At 36.9% G+C, this 17061-nt stretch overlaps 2 protein-coding genes across 4 annotated transcripts in view; one reads left to right on the forward strand and one right to left on the reverse strand.

Moving 5' to 3' along the window:
- Amph (amphiphysin) overlaps window positions 1-3352 on the reverse strand; it is a 59912-nt gene extending 56560 nt beyond the window's left edge. For all 3 annotated transcript variants that reach the window (XM_089729652.1, XM_089729651.1, XM_089729650.1), the window contains exon 1: window positions 3143-3352. In XM_089729652.1, coding sequence (XP_089585778.1) covers window positions 3143-3211 — 69 coding nt within the window. In that variant the 5' untranslated portion in view covers window positions 3212-3352. The remainder of the gene's footprint in view (window positions 1-3142) is intronic.
- A 1215-nt stretch (window positions 3353-4567) lies between these two features.
- LOC114240767 (meiosis-specific nuclear structural protein 1) lies at window positions 4568-14163 on the forward strand. Its single transcript, XM_089729653.1, has 9 exons — window positions 4568-5210; window positions 5304-5480; window positions 6319-6549; window positions 7188-7417; window positions 7814-7978; window positions 9277-9355; window positions 10309-10512; window positions 11595-11779; window positions 13071-14163. Exons 1-9 carry the CDS (start codon window positions 5208-5210, stop codon window positions 13300-13302), a joined length of 1506 nt encoding a protein of 501 aa, XP_089585779.1. The 5' UTR covers window positions 4568-5207; the 3' UTR covers window positions 13303-14163.
- Window positions 14164-17061: the final 2898 nt, after the last annotated feature.

Genomic DNA, 17061 nt, shown 5'->3' on the forward strand with positions numbered 1-17061 from the left:
ACACGTTATGTACTGAAAAGCTAGAAATTTTGGTGATTAAATAAGCGGAGAGTTGTGAACATATTTTTGTTGGTGTTTCGCGAAATATATATTTTTTCTATTTCACTTTTTTTATTACCATTTTAGGCAGATGAGCATACAGCCCCCCTGATGGTAAGTGGTCAGCGTCGCTCACAGACGTCAGCAATGCCAAGGGCAAAGCCAGGTCGCTGCCTACCATAAATCACTTCTTAATATCTCGTGTTAAATTTAATACTATATTAAAATTAAATATCATTTACATATTAAACAGCAAGACATTCTTCCTATTCGCATGTATGTCATTGTATTAAATATTGATAAACAAATCCTGTTACACGACGAAAACCGCATAGTTTTTCTACTATTGTCGATTTTAAAAACCCAACAACAATTTTAATAATTAATTTTAAAATACAAAATAAACGAGTGATTAAGTTATCACAACATGAATTAAAGCTATTTTTACAGTGAAATCACGTGACTATTGTTCCCGACACTTCGGATACTTTACAGTTTTCATATAGGTCACTTTAATTATGCAAACGGTTCGCGAAAACCTACGAAGATAGTGTCAAAGTTGTTTTAATCACACAGTCAGTATATAATTTAAAAGCTAACGGTGCTCAACCAAGATTGGCAATTTAAAATGAACTGTTGAAGGATGTTACAGTGCCGACGCTTTTTGCTTCTATGATCGAAGAAAACGATCGTAAATGGAAACACGTTAGAATGTCACAAAATAATGAGATCGAATATTCGTTTAGTTTTGTGGTATTCAAGAAGAGATGTATATTATATGATATATATATGACTAGCGACCCGCCCTCGCTTCGCATCGGAAACTGTAATTTATTATTAATTTCTCCACTATTTAATGGATGTTATTATACATATAAACCTTCCTCTTCAATCACACTATCTATTAAAAAAAACCGCATCAAAATCCGTTGCTTAGTTTTAAAGATTAGAGCATACATAGGGACAGACAGATATAGGGACAGAGAAAACGACTTTGTTTTATACTATGTAGTGATTCACAAAATATCACTGATTAATTCGATTTATTTATTATTTAACTAGCGGCCGGCTCCGGCTCCGCTCAGGCCTTTAACAAAAATTTCACGAATAATTGACGTTGTTTTATTTTTTTAAATAAAAGAACACTTATTGCGACATAACTATAATAGTTAGACATATGCTGTCGCGACACTTTTTGTAAATCATAATGTGTTCTACAAAGTCGTATTACATTATTTTATTCTATCATCAATAGTTTTCGCACGGCACGCGATGTAAAGAATATTTTAGGTAATTTTTTTACACCTTGGGTTACATTATTAGAGTTTTAGTAGAGATCCCTTATTTTTTTATAAAAAAAGATTATATATTGAAAGAATTTTTCAAATTGGTTCAGTAGTTTCGGAGCCTATTTAAAACAAACAAACAAATCTTTCCTGTTTATAATATTAATATAGAAGTATAGATTTAATAAGGGTGACTTAAGCAGTTTGTGTTACCGCAATGGCCAAAGATCAGTTTATGTTGCTGTGTGGAGCACAAATGAAAGCCCACATACTTTCGGCATTAACACAGTCCTTGACTGCTGCCCTTCCCTCGGTATCAGTATCCCCACTCTACATGCTCTGTAACTCATAATCCTCTAGTCCTCATCAAAAGATCACACTGTTTATTACAATTGTCAATGAGTGTTGTTCAATCTGTTTTACATCTATTTGAAAACATGAGTTGCAAATTATCAACAAAATGTTTGATAGGCTTGCCAGTATATTGAAACTATTAAAATTTGATAACATGATGATTAATTGATGGTCTGTCATTAGTAGTAATTAAATATAGAATTGAAGGTTATTTAATTTTATTATGCTGCATTCCCTCCGAGTACATAGAGTAATTATATAGAATACCAACCACTATTAAAATAACTAAGAAATTAACTATTATATTATTATTTAAGTTTACTCCAGTCTTTTGCATTAGCCTTTCTGCTTATTCGAGTTTATGAATTTATTATTATTTCTATTGTTTCACATACTTTAGTTTTCACATCAAAAGTTACTCTTAGAGGCAAGATTAAACCATAAAAGTTCAGAGATTAAAACCTTTAATTACAATTAAAGCCTATAATTTAACTGGAGTATCCACTTATTTTCATATTTTATTTTTATATCCTTTCCAGTTTTTTTCCTAAGTAGATGGGCTGGTTGCCAGATTAGGTCAATAGCCTATACTGTGACTGGTTGTGAAATCAAGTTTTTTTTGTCATGTCATATATTAATAAATAGTTGATGACTAAGTTTCTTTCATATTCCAGTTATTAACAGAGATAATTCATTTTTATATTTATCAGTTTGGTACGAAGCTTGCACTATAACTTTTTTGTTATGCTTGGATTAATTAAATAAATTTTGGCAAGGCTAAGTAGAGATATTTTCAGTATTTGGTCACATGAAACATATGATAGTTTTATTGAAATTTAAATTAATGAAAAGTAATAGATTTTTAGTTTATCAAAGATTTGATTATTATAGTATTCTGAGCATAAAGCTAGAAATAGATGAAAAAAATACTCCTAAGAGACTAAAATGACGGAACATCTATCTACAACTGTCTGTGTTATTTTTAAATTAGGTCTCGCCTCCCGATATTTTTGTAATCTAACAATGAAAGTGCTTCAAATTTTGCAAACAATAGCTCACACGTAGGTCACTTCACTGTCTGCTCATTTTATTCTGAACTGTTCAATCCAAATTTATCACATCTGGTTCGTACTAAAAATAGCTCAGTATTTACCCTGGAAATTGATAAGTGCCAGTGATTTACTTTATGAGGATTTGTGTAATAGTCACCTGAGTACGTAGATGTAAACAAAAATTCTGAACGGGTGCACAGAATCGCAAAAACCAAGCAACAGGTGAAATTGGTTTTCCAAAACCGGTTCACGCTGTTCTTCGCAAAATTTTATCTAGTTAATATCTTGAATAGCGCTTTAAATCGCTGAGAATGAGCTTGCCGAGTTCATTTAGTTTTTAATACCTAAACCAATATTCATGGGCTATTATATCACCTGAATAAAAGCACTTAAATAATAATATTTAAATACCTTTTCCTTAGCTCGTCCTGCATGTTTTTGCACTGTTTTCGCGATTAACGCACCTTTACTTTCAGCCATTTCAATCACTTTTTCATTACCAAATGTCTAAATCACGATACACCATCAATCTGCAACCGAATTTGGTTACAGTACAGCTGGTTGCTGTCACACGTCAAATTCCAAATGCGTGCTTTCGCCGTTTTCGGCACTCGTGAATGAGAGAAATTTATCACCCCAGCGCCGCGGCCTAAGCCATTTCCTTTAAAATGCGAGGAGACAGTTACACGTTTCATTCACAGATGGCAGATGTGTGCTATATGCTTTTCCAAACAATTTTTGTATTTTATATTTATGCTTTTTAATTTTTTTTATGTCCTTAATCTCTTTATGTATGTATTATATGTTTTTTTAAATTTATTTGAAAAAAATCAAATTTGTGAACATGAAAATAGATTGTAACATCGGGTTGAATGGAGCCGCCATCTATTAATATAAAGTTTATGAAATCGTATGAACAAGGTAACTACACTTAATAATAGCTAGATGTCGTTGAACAATTTAGTTTTTGATTGAGTTCTTAAATATTATGTGGTTAATCTGTGGTTACGGGAGGTAATATCTGTGAATATTCTATGAACTAGTGCAGTGATTCCAGGTAATATGAATTCAGCTACTAGAAGTTTTACTCTACAAAACTTGCATATGCCCCGTCATGACGTATGCAAGCGTAGTGTTCGCTTACGTAGCCCGCACCCACTTGAAATCCCTTCAGGTTATTCAATCCCGATTCTGCAGGATAGCCGTCGGAGCACCATGGTTCCTGAGGAACGTGGATCTCCACGATGACCTGGAGCTCGATTCAGTTAGTAAGTATCTACAGTCGGCATCGCTGCGCCATTTTGAAAAGGCGGCACGACATGAGAACCTTCTCATCGTGGCCGCTGGAAACTACATACATAGCCGACCCAGTAGACCGAATGGTAAACCGTCGACGTCGCCCAAAGCACGTCATTACGGATCCTCCTGATCCATTCACGGTGCTTTTAGGCACCACAAGCACCGTCCTCATCGAACCCGTCGCTTGCGACGAAGGGCTCGACGAGCGAATTAACCCATAGACACAGCCCACTGAGTTTCTCGTCGAATCTTCTCAGTGGGTCGCGTTTCCGATCCAGTGGTAGATTCTGCGTAGCACGGCTATTGCTAGGGTTCGTGTTAGCAACGTCGTCAGGTTTGAGCCCCGTGAGCCCCATTACGTTGAAATAGCCTCTCAAGGCTCTCGGCTAGGTAGGAAAAAAAATATTTACAAGTTGTGCGATAGTAAAAGGAGGTTACGAGATTAACTCAAATAATTCGTTCTCCTCTATTAAACCTAGATGCTTAAAAGGATCTGTAAGTTATGATTTATCTTTTTCTGCATTGAGTCAAAAGGAAGCTGTTTCTTGGTAACCAGCCGGGGCGGCGCTAGGAGGAGTTTCCAAAGGATTTATTTATCCTTTCTTACAAGTTCAAAACTTTATTAAAGTGTGAACTATTAATAATAAGATTATTAAAAGTAACAAATACAGCTTAGCGCTGATAAAGTGTTATCTCGGGTTTTCCATAAAATGCTTTGAAATCGGTCCAAAAATCCCATTGAATGTTCTTTGAATTTAAATGGCAGGAGCTTATCAGTGAACATTTATTGCTTTACTGAGATTTTTTCTAACCCATTATTATAAAATATTAGATATAGTATGGGCTATGTTACCTTTGCTTGTCAAATTAATGGATCAAAACGGAACAGAAACTAGCGTCAAAATTAAAATTTGAATTGAAAAATATTTCGACTATCGTAGCCATAAACAGGCACAAACATTTTATAATTTTATTTTGCATTGCGGCTTACTTGGACATTTATAAAGACTCAACACTGGCAAAAATACAAACTGTAAATGCTATTATTAAAAAACCGAGAATATTAACACTTTTACAATTTTTTGAAAAAACATTATTTTTCCTTGAAAACAAAGTCACTACGGTACTCAAACATTTATAATAAACAAAGTCACTACAAACTCTATTAAACATTACAATGGTGTGTATAATTTTTTAATCAGTTCGTCGTTCCAGACTGGTTTAATGAATTTACTTAAAAATAGCATTAATTGATAATCGCGTTTTTTATTAGGAAGCAAAGAACGAATTACAAAAGAATGCGATTGCTGAAGCTCGCCGAACAGAGTTGGAGACTTTCCAGAGAGCTCTAGACATGCATTGGCTGAACAGTCGGATGGATGACGGTAGGATGGGTCGGTGCTTGGCTCTCATACAACGAGAAGCAGAGATGGAAAAACAATTTCAAGAGGTACTGTATTTTCAGTCTCGTAAAAATTTCGTCAATAATATGTCATGTTACATTTCCTGTAGACCGTCAGAATAATGCTCGAAACAGATATAAAATAATTTAATCTTTATTAAGTTAAAAAATAATAATTTAATCAAAATTAATTACATTTAACCTGTCAGAAACTGTACCTGTACTGCTACTTTTGTTTCTTCGAGAACCTTAGAAATTCTTGACTTGATAAGAAAGAATGAGTTTTAATGTAGCATGAAAAAAAAATACAAATTATGAATTCTCAGTTGCTATCCCATTCTGATTTGGTAATTAATACTAGTTGTAGTTTAATATTTAGTTTATAAAGTTTAGCATTTATGAGCAATAAATAATTAACTTGAAACATTGATTTGAAATCGATAAGCCATTTGTAAATTGAAATATGGAGGCTTCATTTTACTTATAATGTCTCTTGTAACAAAAATTTTAAAGATGAATTCTAACATTTGTACTAATTTATGTTGTGAGCTTCTAAAACTATGTCGGCCCAGAGTTCTGTTGATAAGATGAATTGAAACTGTGTTACTTATAATATTTGCTATGTGTATGTGCTATAATTCTCATGTTGTATTTGTTATTTTAGTTATGTGTTATTTGTTCTACACACACTCATCACTTTTTATTATTATTCTCATTATCCTCTCTCAGGTCTGCTGGAAGAGATTTCTCAAAGAAATAAGCAGTGCCTTTGTACATAATTTTCCTATTACTCTGTACTGTGTCTTGTTTTCTGTGTGTACATAAATAAATAAATAAAAATAAATAAATAAATGAAAAAAACAAAATGAATTTTTTCATACAATAGAGAACAGACCATGCAGCCATTGTGAATGCACAAGCAGAGAAAGAGACGAAACTGGCAATTGAAGTAGCCAAGCTTCATAGGCAGGAGATGTGCGAGTTGCTCCGTCGCCATTACCTCAGGGAACGAGACCCAAGCTTGAGGAACTTGATGCAGAAATTACAAGCTGGTTACGTGTGCAGGGATTTGCAGCAACAAATATTACATAATCAGTATAGGAAACTACAGGAAGAGGTAAGTGATATAAAATAATGTGGAGATTAATTAAGGTATTAGGAAGGAATTTACAGGTACAGGACTATGCTATGAATCAAAGTATGGCTATGAGGTTCAACTTACCTAAACTGTACTATTCCCTCTATTTTCTAGCTTGAATTCTAGGGGCTTTAGATGGAATTATTCCTGGTCATCAGCTTTTATGGTATATATAGCTGATGATACAGGTAGCTGTTATATTAAGGCAGTTATCGCTTTGATCAAATGCCTCAAGGTTGGCAACCGATTATGAAATCTTCAAGGTACAAGTGGGACGGGAGTACTTCAAAGTCTTTAAAAATCAATATATAATAATGAAGAAGTTTGGCCAAATTTCATGGAGGCTCGCACCTTAATGGTTACGATATCATGTTGTGGTAACTTATTGTCAATTTGTCAATGTTTTGTATTGATGATCACTTTGTTGGTGCAACTAAATAAATTAATAAATAACACTTTATGTACATTAAAATTTAAAAGATTGCTAGTGTGGTTAATTCTACTGAATTCATATTATTATAGTGTATCCTTATGTTTAGTATAACATTTAATATTCCTGATATGTGTATTGACTGATGATGAGCAGATTAATTTGTGAGAACACCAAAAATTTACAGACTGAAGAGAAAAGGGCAAATGATGTACTCAAAAATACACTGTATAATGACAAAGAGGCATTAGATAGAGAAGAAAGAGAGAAGATGGAACGTAATGATGAATATTGCAGGGATCTGCAGCAACAATTAGTTAACAGACAAAAACAGAAGCAGTGCTCTTATGAGGATACACTAATTGAGAAGAAAATGCTTGAAGAAGTTATGCGGACAATCGCTGATGAGGATCAAAGGTGAAAATCATATTTAAAAAGATCAATTGTAGTAGACGAAAGTAATAAAATTATTCAATTTAAAACTACTTTTACAGCTAAATCTCGCGTTTTTTAGTATCATATTAAATTTGATATTATGAATATTTTACAGTTTTCACGGTCATTGGTTCTCAATACATGAGCTAATTTTATACAGTTTCAAAGTTTGTATGTGAAATTTCATTCGAATCCAGAATCAACCCCAGATCAAGTTAATTCATGTGTGCTAAAAATAACTAATATTTATTTACTTAGAATCACCAATAAAAGTGCAAGAGAAATAGAAATATCACTTATTATGTTATTAGTACACGAACTTATGCTGTCTATTATGTACTTGAATTGTTTGTCACGCTTACATCCATAATATTGCAGAGAATTGGCGAAGAAACGTATTGAGCGTGAGAAAGTCCGCAACGAGATGGTTACGTTCAAGCGTGCCCGGGACGCGTGGAAGGAGAAACAGAAGCAGATGCTCGTGATCGAGGAGCGGCAGCTGGAGGCGCAGCGCCGCGCCGCCGCCGACCGGACCTCCGCCGTGTACGTTACACTTCACATTAAACAAGCAATCAAATTATTGCTATCATTGCCTATTTTGTAGCTAAGCGTAATCTCTTCTAGACAACTTTTTTTATTTTTGACGTGACAACTCATGCGGCGTTACCTCGCTCTGAGGCGTTCTATTTAAGGCTTGAAGTGCAAGCGAGAGCGCGCAACGAGCGACAAAGAGGCACAATCGGCCTCTGCGTTCGGCAGCCTTTGACATCGTCTCTCTCCTACTTGAGTGAGCGATGCATCCGCGTGGACAGCTGCTATACAATAATGCATTTACATGTTTTCGTCAAGTATGAAGTTCAGTGAAAAGTGAATGTGGTGTCAATTGTTTATAGCAACGATAATTGCGATAATTGAAAAATGAAACCGTTCCATCAGTATTTTCTTATGACGTTGTCACGTTCAACTTTCGTCAGTAATTCGACTTTACAGACAACCGATTTATTTATTTATTGCTTAGATGGGTGGACGAGCTCACAGCCCAACTGGTGTTAAGTGGTTACTGGAGCCCATATACATCTACAACGTAAATGCGTAACCCACCTTGAGATATAAGTTCTAAGATCTCAGTAATAGTTACAACGGCTGCCCTACCCTTCAGACCGAAACGCATTACTGATTCACGGCAGAAATAGGCAGGGTGGTGGTACCTACCAGTGCGGACTCACAAGGGGTCCTTATACCAGTAAACTGATAACGAAAATGTAACTATAATGAAAGCAAGGTAGGTAGGTCGGCAACTGGTAGGCAGCGGCTTGGCTTTGCCCCTGGCATTGCTGACGTCCATGAGCGACGGTGACCACTTACCATCAGGTGGGCCGTATGATCGTCCGCCTACATAGGCGATAAAAAAAAAAGAAAAACATCAATAATTACAGCCTGTGTGGTGCATGTAGTGTGAGGCAGCACGGACGAGCATCATTGTTCTACCTATTCACGTTCACCTGGTGTGAAGTGTTTATCGGAGCCAATAGACACTGTTATACTCATTATCTGTTTGCAAGATAATACTTAAGTTTCAATATCCAGTTCAGATGTACTTCTGTTGGATGTTTAAGCGTTCTATAGGACGATGGTGGTGAGATAAATAATATGTAAGTGATGATTGAATGATCTTTGAACAAAGAACACGTAATATACACCCGAAATGAAGTGGTTCGTTGTCTTTTCTTTGTCGGTATATATATTATATTATGCGTGTGGTAGTCGACCATCTTTGTTTCACTAAAAGATGATTTATTTCTTTTTAATGGTATATAATATTTTTTTATTTTGTGTTTCAGTATCGCAGAGAGGGAACGCCAAATACGTGCCAAAGAGGAATTGAACGAGAAAATTGCTTCGAAGATATTGGCGGATGAGGTGATTTTGCTTACTGTTCACATTAGAGATACCTAACACAACAATAAGTGGCTGTAGTGTAACTCATGTACTGCGACACTGAGTTTGCATACTTTGCAAGAAGTAACCATTACTCACGTGTGCTGTTGTTCAATTGGTATGGGCTCTGCTTCGCTGAGGAGTGGTGTATAACCACCTGCCCTCTACATGTGCTTAGTCAACGAGCTTACAGTGCGCCTGGTGTGAAGTGGGTATGTGAGCCCAGAGACATCGCGGGGTGAACGCTGCCCACCTTGAGATAAGAGTTTTGAAGTCTCAGTTTTCCAGTACAATGGCTGCCCCACTCTTCAAACCGAAACCAATTATTACTTCACGTCAGAAATAGGCAGGCCGATGGTACAAGACGTCCCACTACCTGTAAAATAGCTACCCACCCATCCAGCTAAATGGTGATAATTGAAGTAAAATTTTCAGTGTCCTGCAACTTTTTCCCATTTACTTGAAAAGTAATTCGCTAGTAATCCAAAAGTGCGACCGATCCCTTTGTTTTGATGATGCTCTTATGTGAACATACACCGGTGGACTTTTTGGCGGGATCGCGAGGAGTGAAGTTGCGTGATTTGTTTTATTTTGTTTATTTAGTGTTTCTTCAGGTTTAAATGTGTAATAACGGTGGTTTATTAACTGTTTAATATCTGTGAAAGTGCACAAATGTGGGAAAATGAAACAAAGCCGCGGGACTTAACTTCTCAAGACCATCCAAAAAGTCCACTGAAAAAATTTCAGTAAATGGCCACCATTTTACTGAGATTATATTTCATCCCATATCATCTCATTTCATTTCATATTACTCCATATTATCATTTTTCATAAAAATAAGAATATAAATTAAAATATAAGACATGACTTAAAGGTCTTAGTTACCAGGTCATTAAATCACTTAAAAAAAATCTACAGCGGTTTATATTTCCCAGGCCGTGCGACGAGAACGCGAGGACGTGATCAAACAGCTTCAGGAGCAGGAATATTTAGAGAAGAACGTTCTGGACGCGGCGGGCGACGCGGAGCGCGCGCTGCACGCCGGCGCCGCCACGCAGCGCGCGCTCGCCCGCCAGGTGGAGCTGCGGGCGGCGGCGGCGCGGGGGGAGAGGCAGCGGGAGGCGGAGTTCAGGAAGGCGGTCAGTGCTGCTCGCTACACGACCTGCCTCATGTATTCAGCTTACAGACTTGTGAGCGAGCGGATCAGAGATTGGCATTACTGGGATAGATCCTTCTTCTTCGTTATTTTTTGGCTCCAGCACGGTTTATGCATTGGCCAGTGTCAATAAGATTTTTATAATTCGGTTTTTATTATTATTTACAGTTTATGAATTTTGTACCACATGTTCCATGGGGAGTGCTCTGAGGAATTGTTTGAGACGATCCCCTCATCTCTTTTTTATCATCGCACCTCCCGTCATCGGAGCAGAGTCCATCCATATTATCTAGAACCGCTGCGTTCATCGACAGTGCGTTTCCAAAGGTCTTTTTTGTCACGCACCATCCGGCTATAGAATGAGCTCCCCCCTCCACGGTGTTTCCCGAGCGCTATGACATGTCCTTCTTCAAACGAGGCTTGTGGAGTGTATTAAACGGTAGGCAGCGGCTTGGCATTGGCACCACTCACCATCAGATGGGCCGTATGCTCGTCTGCCTACAAGGGCAATAAAAAAAAAACAAAGAAAAATTTTCAGTGGACTTTTTGGAGGATCCCTAGAACCTACGTCCAGCGGCTTTTTTTCATTTTCCCACATTTGTGCATTTTCACAGATATTAAACCACCGCTATTACACATTTAAACCTGAAGAAACACTAATTAGACAAAATAAAACAATTCACAGAATTTCGCTCCTCGCGTTCCCGCCAAAAAGTCCCAAATCAAACAAGTAATTGTGACAATTAACGACAGTGACATTGTTGACATTTGAGGTTATGTTGCGTTCAGTAATATTTGTTAAAAAAACCAATGCTTAAGTGATATAGTGTTAACGAGTGGCAACATTGATTGAGAGCAATCGATGTATTTCGCTTACCGAAAAAATACATAGACTATACTTTTCCCAAAGAAACCAAATCAGGCCAAGTAATGTATATTCGTGTAGGTACTTTATTGTTCACATAAAGTATAAAGTACAATTTTCAGAAATAACGTTCAATACTTTATTATAAAGTTCGGGTGGCAACCCTACCTGAAACTGATATCCTATTAATATTACAACAGAATGAATCAAAAATGGCGGCCAAAGTACAGAAAGAGAAGGACAAAGAAATGAAAAACAAAGAAAAAGCACGGCAATACTCCCAAGAATTACTAAAACAAATCGAAGAGAATTCTAGAAGGAGAAAACAAGAGAAGGAGCTGGAAGAAAGCAGAGCACAATATGTTTGGGACTGCGGCACATCTTGGTACGTACTTCTTTGGTACATATAAACCAGTTGACACACGAGGCAGACGTCCCAATGGTATTGAATTCAATCTTGTCTTAACCCTAATAGGGTTGCTGAGCTTTATCCACATATTATACAAAAATCGCTAAAAAAAATACAAAGATCATTGCAAATCATTTTAAATAGTTGTATTAAATAAACTTAATTAACTTATTAGAAACTTTAAAGATGTGCGCGCGCCTAGATACGTCCGTGTAGGTCGATACCTAATCATCATCTATAATCAAACTGCGCAATACCACGCCACGTACGTTCACCATAGGATGGGGACTTAATTTCATAGATTATATGATTATCATTGTTCAATCAAAATATAAACATTAGAATTATATTTAAATATTGTAATGGTAACACCTAAGTTCTAACTAAGTTGCTAGACTTTTTTTTGGCGGGAACGCGAGGAGTGAAGTTGTGTGATTTGTTTTATTTTGTCTATTTAGTGTTTCTTCAGATTTAAATGTGTAATAATGGTGGTTTATTAACTGCTTAATATCTGTGAAAGTGCACAAATGTGGGAAAATGAAACAAAGCTGCTGGACGTAACTTCTCAGGTTCCTCCAAAAAGTCCACTGAAAAAATCTCAGTAAATGACCACCATTTTACTGCGATTATATTTCATCCCATATCATTTCATTTCATTAAATTTCATCCCAGTTGATTAATGTCTCAAATTAATCATCTTCATTTCATTTCACTCCATATTATCATTTTTCATAAAATTAAGAATATAAAGTAAAATAAAACATGACTTAAAGGTCTTAGTTACCAGGTCATAAAATCTCTTAAAAAAAAAAAAAAAAACTAAGTTGCTAATTATGTGATTAGCCCTTGGCGACCCTCTCTTCCGTCCCACTCTTATAGCCCCGTGCTTGGCAAGTTGTAATTTGAATTAATAAAATTGAATATGCAATTTCGAAAAGAGCACATATCGCATATTTTGTCAAATACGTTTTTTCACATACATGTAGTTTTGAGGCTTACCTACATTCATTTTATAATAATTCCAGTAATCTTTAATTGCTAATTAACACTAAAACATATCTCAAAAGTTAATATTTTAAATTTTACACTGCTTTAGAAAATAATCAGTTTTTTGTCATTTCCTGAACATTTTACATTTTCAGAGATGTGCCCTTTTCGAAATTGCATATTCTATTATATTAAACGCAAATATTCATTAACTATACCAAACCTGTATTTCATTTATACAATCATTTTAAAAAATACATTAAATATTTTGCTTTTTAAGGCGCAAAGAAGTAAACGAAGAGCGCAAGAAGATTATCACGGAACACGCACCGCACCTGATCGGCTACCTCCAAGCGGGAGTCATCGCTAAGGAAGATCTGGCGGCCGTCAGGGAGGGCGCGGACCGGCACCAGCACTTGGCGCCCCTGGACATCGAGTCCATGGCGACGTCGAGGCGCCCGCACCGATACTCCAAATGCAACCAGCAGTGCAGGCTCCTGAGAGAATACTAACTAACTATACTAGATTGTTTACTGGTGGTAGGACCTCTGGAGAGTCCGCGCGGGTAGGTAATAATGGTATTTCTAAAATCTGTGCTCGTTAAATTTAAAATAAAAAACCGGCTGCATTGATAACAAACGCATCAAATTCTTGATTGACGTACAAATATGCGCTTTATTCTGGTGGTAGGACCTCTGGAGAGTCCGCGCGGGTAGGTAATAATGGTATTTCTAAAATCTGTGCTCGTTAAATTTAAAATAAAAAACCGGCTGCATTGATAACAAACGCATCAAATTCTTGATTGACGTACAAATATGCGCTTTATTCTGGTGGTAGGACCTCTGGAGAGTCCGCGCGGGTAGGTACCACCACCCCGCCTATTTCTGCCGTGGAGTAGTAATGCGTTTCGGTTCGAAGGGTGGGGCAGCCGTTGTAACTTTACTTGAGACCTTAGAACTCGTATCTCAAGGTGGGTGGCGCATTTACGTTGTAGATGTCTATGGGCTCCAGTAACCACTTAACACCAGGTAGGCTGTGAGCTCGTCCACCCATCTAAGCAATAAAAAAAAAGATAGGATGGGATCGCGCGACGAACATTTAAATTATTTGTATTTGAATAAAAAATTTATAAAGATGTTTAGTCATTTCAAAATGATATTTTTCTCTACGTTTTCGTTAGCATTTTCGAGACACCCTGTATATCGGCATAAAAAATCTATTAAACTATAAATTGTATCTTTGTTAATTAAATAACTGTATTATATCTTTATAAAAGGAAGCGTTTAGTATATTTTTAATAGTATGACTGAATTAATTACAAAAGACTGAATTGTTGTGGTGATATTTATAAATAAAGATTGTTTTGAGATTTATAATGTGTTTTTTGTTTAATTACATTATTCACAAGGGTGAAGTGTTGTGTTCTTTGGCTCTGGTGTTTATTAAACCCACAGATAATATAACAAATGTCATTCGAGTTTAATTTTCCATATATAGTGTGGCAGTGTCGATTGAATATTTTCATTTTATTTTTACATAGTATGGAGTTAACAATTACATGATTAAGATATGATGGGTAAAGAGAAGGGTCACCTCCTGTATAGGGGACAATTTTTTTTTTTTTTATTGCCTTCGATAGGCAGACGAGCTTACGGCTCATCTGATGGGAAATGATAACCGTCGCCCATAGACATCCAAACTACATCAGTGACTCAGATGCGCTGCCTATCTTGGCCTGGATGGGCAGCCTTATGTATGTTACACCGGCTATCCTGTCCTTCAGACCGGAACACAGTATTACTGTTTTGCGGCAGAAATAGACAGGACGGTGGTACCAACCCGGGCGGGCTTCTACACAGAACCCTACCACCAGTTAGAAAGTTGAAGTAATTTCGACTAGTAAACAGCAAGTTATTGTTGGAAGACTCGCAGAAATAGCGCTAGTGTAGGAAGTGGAATTGTGCTGGATTTAAGTGAAGTTGGTAGTTTATGGCGCAGTGTGCTTAGTGCGAGTTTCTTAACGTTCTCGATAGCGTAAAAGTTAGCTCATATTTGTATGGAATGGGATCGTTTGCGTACGTTTGCCGCTAGGGGCGCTGTTCCAACTGCATACAAAATTGGCTTAACGTTTACGTTATCGAGAACGTTAAGAAACTCGCACTAAGCACGTTGATTAGATCTATTATACTACACTTGGTACTATGGTGCCACATTAATTGGCTTCTTTTGAGCGGACCCTTTTTAATACACTGAGATGGGGCACCTTACTTTCACCACAGATTAAGACTAATAATGGACATAAACATAGATTATACACTTAATATATTTGAGAGCCATAAATTTAATAGTTAAATGACAACTGCTGTCACTTCGCGGGGTTGACGTTTGTATGGAGGGTAATGGGGTAGAGGTAAGGAGAACCGCTTCTCTGTGTAAAAAGTGTCCGTTAAAATTTACTAAATAAGGGTGGCGCTACAGTAGCAACCGGGTAAATTTCCGGGGATAGAGAAATAAAAAAGGTCGAAAGAACTGTAAGCACTACAAAATCACAAAAAGCATTTTATTTAAAGCTGATAAGAAAATGCAATCGATGTCTCCACGTTTTACCAGAGCAATAATATTAGGTTATATTGACGAAATTAGTTATTTGGACTACGTAAACATGTGAGGTCTTGTATATTACATCGTCACTAACTACTCTAGTCATTGAATATATTAAATTTCCTAACTCAGCATACTTCAATCAGTTAACAACTGCTCAATTTATATCATACCCTGTGGCAATGCTAGCGGCATTCTGGAGGATTTTTGAACTGTTATTTAGTGCTGAAAGTGGGACACTTTTTCAAGCTTCCTCTCATATGAGACGGTTCTCCTTACCTCTACCCTCTATAGACGTTTGCTTACATTACTTAAATGTACTACGCTTAATTGGTCGTGACTATAACTATATTCGCCACTGAAGCACTTGGTGGCTTACGCTTTTGTGACGCAGTCTCTACCTTGCGTTACTATTGACAATGCCTTTCAAAACGTTAGCCTGCATATTGATGTAAAAAAAAATGATTCCATCTAAAGCAAATTTAAAATTACTCGAGTAAATAATTTTCTAAATAGGGAGCTCTAAGCATAAAAAAGGTTGATTAATGAACAAGCCAGCAGTGCCCACATAACAGTAAAATTAAAAACAATAAACAAAAGAAATGTTGAATTAAAACAAAACAAACACAATTTAGGGTGGTATTTAATAAGTGTATTTCAAATCGCAATTAAAAGAAGAGCCGGCCTCCGTTGGTGATATTTAAATGACTGAAATTAATTGCGAACACACACAAGGTCGGAATATTAAAAGGGTCCAATTAGTGGGGCGACGACGGTTTTTGATAACCGCGTGGACTCGTGTTTGACTTGATGCGGCATCATTTACGTTGATGTTCTTTGATTACCGCGGTAGTTAGTTTACGTAATGCTTAGTTGTCGGGTGGGGTCTATTGTGTACTAGGGGTGTGTACCACCGTCTTATTTATTACTGCTGCAAAGCGGTTTCAGTTAGACATTACGTAATAATACTGGGACTTCATGTGGCTCCGTTGACTACAACACAAGGTCAGCTGTCAACATATAAACACAAAAAAAAACATAAACCTAATGTTTTTAACGCATTTAAGGCAAACACTCCCAATTCGATAAAGCGGCACGACAGGAGAACCCTCTCATCGTGGCCGCCGGAAACTACATAGCCGATCCTACGGACCAAATGGTAAACAGTCGTCGTCGCCCAAAACACGTCATTTCGTATACTCCCGATCCACTACCGATGCTTTTAGGTACCCCAAGCACCGGTCATTGTTTTCGTCGAAGGACTCGGCGAGTAAATTAACCCACAGACACAGCCCACTTAGTTTCTTGCCAGATCTTCTCAGTGGGTCGTGCTTCCGATCCGGTGGTAGATTCTGCGAAACGCGGCTCTTGCTAGGGGTTCGTGTTAGCAACGTCATCAGGTTTGAACTCCGTGTGCTCACCTACTAGCTTGGTGACGCTGATATGGTCTCTCTAGACTATCAGCTTAGGTAGGAACAAAAAAGCAAACACGAAATTCGTAAATATCTATAATTTTTTTGAGCATTTTATTTATGTACTAAGTAGGTATTATCTAACATTGAAAATCATTTAATTTATTTCAATACTGGTACCCAGTTAGCCAATGAAATCTTTGGCTTAACGATTATAAGCGAAATCTAAAAATCGGTTTTGTCACCCTTTTCGAACGG

This window comes from Bombyx mandarina, chromosome 09 (assembly GCF_030267445.1).
Source record: "Bombyx mandarina strain Sakado chromosome 09, ASM3026744v2".
Lineage (NCBI taxonomy): Eukaryota > Metazoa > Arthropoda > Insecta > Lepidoptera > Bombycidae > Bombyx > Bombyx mandarina.